A 9,620-nucleotide genomic window follows, 5' to 3' on the forward strand; every position below is an offset into this window, starting at 1 on the left:
CCGAGCCTGTTTTTTACTTTTCTAACTAAACTGTTTTGGGAACATAAATTTTGCTTCACATTTTGGATTACTTCCATTATATGAGGGGACACTAAATATCAACTGGTAGCAATCCTGAGTTCTTTTTTTTCGAGACAGACTCTCACTTTGTACCCTGGATAGAGTGGTATGGCATCATAGCTCACAGAAACCTCAAACTCCTGGGCTCAAGTGATCCTCTTGCCTCAGCCTCCCAAGTAGCTGGGACTACCAGTGCCTGCCACAACATCCAGCTAGTTTTTCTATTTTTAGTAGAGGTGGCTCACTCTCTTGCTCAGGATGGTCTCAAACTCCTGAGCTCAAGCGATCCACCTGCATTGGCCTCCCAGAGTGCTATGATTGTAGGCATGAGCCACTGCTGGCCTAATCCTGAGTTCTTGATGTTGATGTCTAGTTAGCTGGCTTTGGATTTACCAAATAATTTTTTTCAGGAAGATACATATGGTATACTTGAGTCCTTCTATATATATTTCTCTTTACATATGAAAGTTTGATTATATATGAAATCTATGGGTGGCCAACTTTCCCCCTCAATCATATGGATGCCATTGCCAGTCTTTAGATATTTAGAGCTGTAGGGAAGAAGAGACAGGTTTGAATGTTTTTGTTTTTTAAGGTATCTTTTTGTTTGTTTAGCAGGCCCGGGCTGGGTTCAAACCCACCAGTTCCACAGCACGTGGCTAGCGCCCTAACCACTGAGCTACGGGTGCCCAGCCTAAGGTATCTTCTCTTTCTGGCTCAGATCAGAAAAGATTTCTTCAATCTTCTATCTCATTATTCAATAGAACCCCCATAGTTGACCACTTCCTTAAGTTGACCTGATTTTCACAGACCAGACAGGCACCACATGTATATATCAGTACAGCAGGTTAGTTCCTTATGCTGACACCTCTGTTGACAAGTTTGTTATAGTCCCTTGGGTGGCCAACTTACATAGGTTCTACTGTATTTTGTTTGTTCAACAATTCTCATTTGTTCTCTGAAACATCTATACTGTTCAGTTGTATTGCTAGTCTTTTTTTTTTTTTTTGAAACAGATTCTCACTTTGTTGCTCTTGGTAGAGTGCCATAGTGTCTTAGCTCACAGCAACCTCAAACTCTTAGGCTGAAGCCATCCTCTTGCCTCAGCCTCCCAAGTAACGGGGATTATAGGTACCTGCCATAACAGCTGGCTAAATCTTTCTTCATTTATTATTTACTAAATACTGGACAATGTGATAGGTTCCAAGAATGGTGACAAAAAAAAAATCAGTATAAAATAATGGTTAAAAGCATGGGATCTGGAATCAGAATGTCTGTGCTTCAGGTGAGTAACTTTGAACAAGTATTTAATTTCTCTTAGCCCTATTTCCCTCTTCTTTAAAAATGGGAGTAATAATACAATCCTTCAAAAGGTCATGAGAAGATTAAAATAACTTATGCACTCAGTGCTTGGCAAATGGATGCTCAATCAACATTAGATATTGTTATATATGGAACTAATTTAGGTGTTGTTCACCTCTTATTTTTATGTCTCTTCATTCTTTTCCATTATATTATATTTTAGTTGATTCACGTTTCTTTAGGAAATGCCAATTTGCAAAGCTCACTGCTTTAACTATTTACATTCACTGAGAGTTCATATAAAAATGAAATAGAATTCACATACAAGCACTTAGCACAGTATAGGTGACCAATAAATACTGATCAGAAATGCTAAAAGAGATGGCGATATCTCCCTAACCCTTGCATTTTTCTACAATTAAGTAAAATTTTAAAACCCCACACCTCAATAAATTGAGCTTTTTTATAAGTTACTTAGGTGATTAAGGAAAGCTATTATTGAGTTACTAATTCATAATCAGTGAGCTTACTGTTTTATGATTAAGGCTTCACATTTATGTTTTAGGCATTCTGTCTATTAAATCCTGAGCAATCACAAAACAGAAGAAGCAAAATCACAAGGCAGGCTAAGTTTTGGATTCCCCTTATTTCTATACCATTCCTTAGAAATCCTTCGTAAGACACTTATGATTACGTGTCGTACTCTACTGATTAACTCCTAATGGCCCTTCAGGCACCTGGTGTCAGATTTTCTTCCTTGTCCATTCAAATCACACACCACAAGACAATTCTGAGTATTACTGTAGTAAGTAAGCCCTTCATGTAGCAAACACTGAAATTTACCACAGGGTCTAACATAGGAATTTACTGCCTATCAATGCAAAAGGTAAAGAAAACTAAACAAAGACCTTTGGATAAATGTTTCTCCTTGGACTCCTGGAATCAATGTCTGCTTTCTTTATATTCCACCATTTTAAAGAGCACTTTTTTTTTTTTAAACTGTAGATATAAAGGCTGGAAATAAAGAGCACTTTTAAAGCTTTTAGAGGTCCCCAGATTTTTATGCCATTCTCATATTTAACTCTCAAGCTAAATGTTTATATATGTATTATTTTTTAAAAACAGAATGAAACTGAAAGGGACTGAATAGAGAAGAATAATGGAAAATTAACATTTTACTAAAAACAAGTCAAGGTCAGACATTTGATTTGTATTACACATATAAACAGATCTCCAGTAATAAGGAGGTGAAAGATAGGATTACAAACCTGCATGAGATAATCAGCAATGTATTCTGTTTTTAAACAATATACATTCTGAGCAGCAGCTTCTGCTATGTTAACTCCTGAGTCATCTGGTTTCAGCTTATTAAAGTCAGAAAAAAGATGTGTGGCCTCTTTAAATAAAGATACAGAATGGCCAGGTAGCACCTAATAAAAAAACAAGAATGTATCACAGTGAATCAGCATTCTGAAGTAGTTCAACTATATAATATGTACTTAAGGATTACCATCTCAAAAAGTAGAGAAAGTGAAGAACAATCATAGTAACCTTGGCTAGATTATTATTTATGTAAAAAATTCAGTAAATTAATTCATTACAAACCTTTGCTCCTCCTGACTGAAGAAGGCGTTTGAACCCTGCTTCTCGAGACCGATCAACATGTAAAATAATCTTCCAACCACTAAACGCCCCCTACAAATAAAAAATAATCAGTATTGAAATCATATGGAAAATAACACAATAGTACAGATAATGCACGATTTTATCTGTAGACTTAGTTTTATGTCAACAAATTTTATAGAATTTCTTTTACCATAGTGTATAGCATAACTGTCTCTGGTTAGAATACTTTCTCTCTTTTTTTTTGAGACAGAGTTTTACTATGTCACCCTTGGTAGAGTGTCATGGTGTCACAGCTCACAGCAACCTCAAACTCCTGGGTTTAAGCAATTCTCTTGCCTCAGCCTTCCAAGTAGCTGGGACTACGGGCATCTGCCACAACACCCAGCTATTTTTTAGTTGTTGCAGTTGTCATTGTTGTTTAGCTGGCCCAGGCCAGGTGCAAAACCACCAGCCTCTGTGCATGTGACCAGCACCATAACCACTGTACTATGGGCACCGAGCCAAAGGAAATAATTTTATTGAAAGTTATCAAAATATTAATAACAAATCTGTGATATAATAATAGATTTAATTTAAATTAATGCATTAAATCACAAGACAAAATGGTAGGTTGAATTACTATAATTTTAAAGCATTGATGAATAAAAATAGTATTTTAAGATACTTGCAATTGGGCAGTGCCCGCAACTAAATGGGTAGGGTGCCGGCCACATATACTCAGGCTGGCAGGTTCAAACCCAGCCCTGGTCAGCTATAACAACAATGCAACTGCAACAACAGTAACAAAAAATACGGAGGATGACACAGCGAGACTTGGTCTCAAAAAAACAAAACAGGATGGGCCACATTTTACACACATAAATTATTAATAAAAGAGCCATCCACATTATATATATGATATATATATATATATATATATATATAAATCTTGAACACAATTAGAAGAATTAGGAATTTACATTAAGCTCAATGTTAGAATGCCCACATTATAAGACAAGTAGAATTATTTTTACGTGGTCAAGCAAATTCTTAAAAATAAATTGGTACAGTCATAATATGGAATGCCACTTATATTACCCACATAAGTATGTATGTTAATACCTCAACAATGCCTGATTCTTGTCTTTGCTGTAATTTTTTCCTCCATCTCATTGCTGCAAGTGCTAGTCTTCTTTGCTGTACGTTGATTCCAGTCAAAGCATCAAGTATGGAACTACTTCCCCATTCATAGTCTTCTTCCTAGAGAATATGTTCACCAAATTTGAGTTTCTATAATGTGGGGAGTCACTGTGTTGCATACTGGTTTTTGTCCTCAAGGAACCCATAGTCTAATAATTAAAGCTATACATTCAATTGTTATAATTACAGAAAGAACTAAGCATCATTTTGTGATATGGAAGAAAATATAAATTTGGTTTCATAGAAGAGCCAAGTATATCTGGTTTTTAATTAGAAATCCAAAAATAATGCATATGTTTTTAATGAGCTTCACTTGCTCAAACATATCGGGCTTTACTTGCTGTAAGACTAACTCCACCAAAGGACATAGTCTCAGAAGAGGTATGATGCCTAAGAGATTGACTAAAAACTTCTAAAACTACATAGTGGATACTATTGTGATGAACAGTCAGAAACCAAAATACAGCAAACAATTAGTTTTATATTTAATGGGCCAGTAGTAAAGATAAAAGCTTACAATGAGATAATCTTGAAACCTTCCAATGTTAAAAGAATTTTCTTTCAATTAAACCACTAACATTAAAATTATATACAATAGAACCTCTATAGTTGCCCACCTCCCTACATTGACCACCTGCTTAAACTGAACTAATTTTCCTAGATCAGACATGCACCACATGTACTAAGGCCTCGTTCCTTATGTTGACCACCTCTCCATGTTGACCAGTTTGTTACAGTCCCCTGGGTGATCCAGTTACAGAGGTTTTACAGTAATTCTAAAAATTATAGTAATCTGGTTTTGTGATCTCTAATTTTTTTGCTTAGCTATTGAAAACCTTATAAATAACCATATAATTTGGCTATATTTGGTTACTTCAATTATATAAGGAGTTGGTAGATGTGCTTAAATAAAGTTAGAAATCTTCACAAATCTTTAGAAAAATAAATCTTCGACAGTGAATACACACCTGCACAAAGTGGCCAGCAGTTCTGCATGCTTCAAGGTAGGAGCGGTGGAGCACCCATTTCCCAGCAGCCACTGAGGCCAAGTACTTCTCATTTCGAAGAGGATGTCCCACAACAATGTGTGTACAATTGGGATCAAAAGACTGCTTTTCTATCACTGATCCACCTTAAGTAGAGAAAAATGCTTGTATTTTATTGGTTCTCCTTTCTAGGAAACATATAATTTCAACTATGCATAGAAATTACTTATAAACAAAATGCACCAAGCTATATAAACAAAAAACCCTTGACTGACAATTATTTCACATATAAAGTAAAATAAATTTATGAAAAATTTTATTTTGTTGAGACAGGGTCATACTCTGTTGCCCTAAGCTGGAATGAAGTTGCGATCACAGCTCACTGCAGCCTCAAACTTCTGGGCTCAAGCAATCCTCCCGCCTCAGCCTTCTGAGTAGCTGGGACTACAGGTTTAAGGCATGCCACCATCCCCTTCTTTCTCTCTCTCTCTCTTTTTTTTTTTGATAGAGAGGAGTCTCTCTAGGTAGGTGCCTAGGCTGGTCTTAAACTACTGGCCAAGTGATCCTCCCTCCTCAGTTCCCCAAAGTGCTAGAATTACAGGCATGAGTCACTGCACACAGTCTATTATAAAAAATTTAAATACAAAAGTAGATAAGATACTAAAATGAACAAACTGAGATGTGCTATAAATGTAAAATGTGTACCAGATTCAAAGACTTATATACGCTAGCTACCTAGGTCAAAATTTTGCAACCTTGGCTGGGCACCTGTAGTACAGTGGTTACAATGCTAGTCACATACACTGAGGTTAACGTGTTCAAACTCAGCCTGGGTTAGCTAAAACAACAATGGCAACTGCAACAAAAAATAGCTGGACACTGTGGTGGGTACCTATAATCCCAGCTACTAGGGAGGCTGAGACTAGAGAATCGCTTGAACCCAAGAGTCTGAGGTTGCTGTGAGCTGTGATGCCACAGCACTCTACTGAGGTTGACAAAGTGAGACTGTCTCAAAAAAACAAAAAAAAAATTGCAACCTTTACTTTTCCCCCTTTCTAGCTGAACTATTTTAAAACAAATTCTAGACATCATGTTACTTAACCCCTATATATTTGAGTATGCATTTTTAATATACAGAAATTTTCTTAAATAACCACAATGCCATTATCAGATCTACTATAATTGATAAAAATTCTTTGTTGTCTCAATACTAAATCCTTGCTCAATTTTTTTGTGAATGGAAATATGGTCAGTAGATCAACATGGAAGCTGGGGAGGAAAACATATAAATAAGAGATGAACAGCAATAAATGAACGTGTTTTTTTTTTTCCCTGAGCTACTGATATACTGATATACATGTATGTGTATGATATACATGTATGTGTATGAAGCCTGACTTTGAGAAAAGAAGAAGGCGTAAGTAAATATAAGCTACCTAAGTGTGGCTACTGACCTACACTTTTATAGGTTCACTAGTGGTTAGGCTGAGTTCTATCAAGGACTTTCTTAAGATGTTAACAAAACATCCAATCTCTACTCATGATTTACAGATGACTCTAATAACAGCAGCAACATATTTTGAGCATTTACTATATGCCAGGAACTATTATAAGTGGTCTAGATTATTAACTCTTTTAATCCTCCCAATCCAATAAAAGTTACTGTTATTATCTTCATTTATACAAGAGGAAACTGAGAGCGTAACTTACTCAGGATCACAGTGACAAAAGAACAAGGTGTAATTTCATACTAATATCAACTTCTAGTTCTACATTGAAAATTTATTATTCTGTGATCCAGACAATACAATAGCCTGATTTATTTATGTATCAGTTGGCCACAGTTGCTTCATTTATAAATGAAGTGCTGGATATAATAGCATTATGTCTCTTTGCATTCTAATATCAGAAAACCCCTAGAGTTACAGACTCCCAATTCCAGCACAATCTGTACTCATTTACCTCTGCTCCTCTTCTAATGCTAATTACTACTACGCTTGTTCAAAGTTTCCAGAGATGAAAAAGTCTGTAAGAACTAGACACTTAAAGGCTTTCATTTTGGTGAGTAAAGCTTAGTAATTCTGATTTATAATCCCAGCTAATTTATCAGCAAAGTGTCCCATGTAAGTAAAGTTTCCAAGAAGAAACAGTTTTTTAAGTGTACAACCATATTTGACAGAGACTTTAAAAAAAAAAGTTATAATAGGTCTCCATGTTCTTTAAAAAATAGCATTAAATACATTTGATCTTTCCTTGATGACTCAGGGCCACTATAAAACAACCATTATTTCTTAATGTTTTCTGTATCAAGGTGTCAGATTAAGTTCTCTTATTATAATCTTCCCAACCCCACTGTCTAATGCAGAGTAGCACCAGAAACACAGGCACAGTGGTGTGCACCTGTAGTCCCAGCACTTAAGAGGCTGAGGCAGGAGCATTGCTTGAGTCTAGGAGTCTGAGGCTGCAGTGAGCTATGACAGTGCCATCACACTATACCTGGGCAACATAGTGAGACCCCTCCTAAGAAAAATAAAAAATGGAAGCACAACTGGTCCAAACTGGTATGTGCTAGAAATGTAAAATGTATACCAGATTCAAAGACTTACTAAAAAAAATGTAAAATTCCTCACGAATATTTTATGCTGATTATATGTTGAATTTTCTATATAATGGGTTAAATAAAATATACCCTTAATTTTACTTGTCTCTTTTTAGTTTTTAAAAGTGGCCACTAGAAAATTTTAATGACATGTAGCTCAGATTCTATTTTGACTGAACAGTGCTGCTAAAGCACATCAGGTAAATCTTCTAGTATGCTGCTTCTAGAACTCGTAGAATAAGAATAATGTTATATAAGGAGCTCCTCCCTAGATAGCACTACCGAGTTCATTAAAATGTGGTTTTATTTATATTCTAACTATAATTTTGTTGATTTTTGTCAAAGGTTTCATCATTGAACAAATGCTCAAAGCAGCACGGAAGATTTTTAAACGTTAACTGTTCATTTCAATGTTAATCTTTAAATTCCATGACTCAATGACTTTAGATTGAGATCAGTGCTTTATAAAGATCAAAGCTCCAATGCTGACTCAATGTCTTAGAAAAGTCACCCATATTCTTTTTCTCAATTTCCAGACCTTAGACATATCAATATTTACTGCATTTGACTTCCAAAGGTTACTATTTGAGAATTTTTAAGTAACATATTAGTACCTAGTTTTTCAATCAAATGACAATAATCAATACGTTCTTGAGGATTCAGAGATGACAACTGAAATATGTACTGTTTCTTTAATTCTTCATGTGTCTCCTCTATTGCTATAATCTGGAATGAAAGTTTTATTTTAGAAAAAATTAGCATTAAAATTAAGGCATACAGTTCTTTTAAAATGATTTTACTCAGTCTTTTTTAAACTTCAGATTAATAAGAGTACATACAATTAAGTTACATTATCTGCATCTGCTAGGTAAAGTCCAAGTTGTAGTTGAGCCCTTCACCCAGGAGGTGTCATACACTCTTACATTGTGCCTGCTAGGTGACAACTTACCAACCCCCCTCTCTTCCCTTCAGTCTTCTAAGTTATCAAATATACAAATAATAATACAATGCAAAGAAATATAATTTCAACATTTGATGAACCCATGATAGTGACATCAACAAATTTCTAATACAGCATAATAGCAATATCTAAAAACCCTATCCCCATGCCAAAGATCAACAAACCTTTTCTTTAGGTTGTGGAGCCACAGGTGGGTTGGCGAGAGGGAAGGCAATACTGGGGGCTTGAGGAGTTGGGATAAGGTGGCTGTCTTTTATTGGCATTTCCAGCTCTTCAGAGGTCGGGTGTTTTGGGGCTTCAGTCACACATGTGTTTCCAGGGTCACAGACAGCTGAGGGCAATAAAATGCTGCAGTGTGATATTATCCAAATACAACCAAGAACAAATTCTAGAAAATATTCTCTACTTTCTTAGCCACGAAGAAGTTAAATACAGACTCTGGAATGTAAAAAGTACCCTGCTGGGAGCAGCAGCTCACGCCTATAATCCTAGTACTTTGGTAGTCTTAGGCAGGTGGATAGCCTGAGCTCAGGAGTTTGAGACCAGCTTGAGCAAGAGCAAGACCCCGTCTCTACTATAAATAGAAAAACCTAGACACTCGTGGCAGGCGACTGAAGTCCCAGCTACTTGGGAGGCTGAGACAAAAGGATCTACTGAGCTCAAGAGTATGAGGATGCTGGGCGTGGTGGCTCACGCCTGTAATCCTAGCACTCCAGGAGGCCGAGACAGGTAGATTGCCTGAGCTCACAGGTTCAAGACCAGCCTGAGCCAGAGAGAGATCACGTCTCTAAAAACAGCCAGGTGTTGTGGCAGGCATGTGTAGTCCCAGCTACTCAGGAGGCTGAGGAAAAGGATCACCTGAGCCCAAGAGTTTGAGGTTGCTGTGAGCTATGATGCCACGACATTC

At 36.4% G+C, this 9,620-nt stretch overlaps 1 protein-coding gene across 2 annotated transcripts in view; it reads right to left on the minus strand.

The window, feature by feature from the left end:
• The window catches only part of TOPBP1 (DNA topoisomerase II binding protein 1), an 80,925-nt gene that overhangs the window by 15,500 nt on the left and 55,805 nt on the right, over nt 1-9,620 (minus strand). For both annotated transcript variants that reach the window (XM_003789402.3, XM_023513046.1), the window contains 6 exons: nt 8,878-9,044; nt 8,367-8,478; nt 5,136-5,299; nt 4,090-4,227; nt 2,968-3,057; nt 2,631-2,792 (listed from right to left, as the gene is read on the minus strand). In XM_003789402.3, the coding sequence (XP_003789450.1) occupies nt 2,631-2,792; nt 2,968-3,057; nt 4,090-4,227; nt 5,136-5,299; nt 8,367-8,478; nt 8,878-9,044 (833 nt within the window). The remainder of the gene's footprint in view (nt 1-2,630; nt 2,793-2,967; nt 3,058-4,089; nt 4,228-5,135; nt 5,300-8,366; nt 8,479-8,877; nt 9,045-9,620) is intronic.

This window comes from Otolemur garnettii, unplaced genomic scaffold (genome assembly GCF_000181295.1).
Source record: "Otolemur garnettii isolate 467f Iridium unplaced genomic scaffold, OtoGar3 scaffold00032, whole genome shotgun sequence".
In the NCBI taxonomy this organism is placed as follows: domain Eukaryota; kingdom Metazoa; phylum Chordata; class Mammalia; order Primates; family Galagidae; genus Otolemur; species Otolemur garnettii.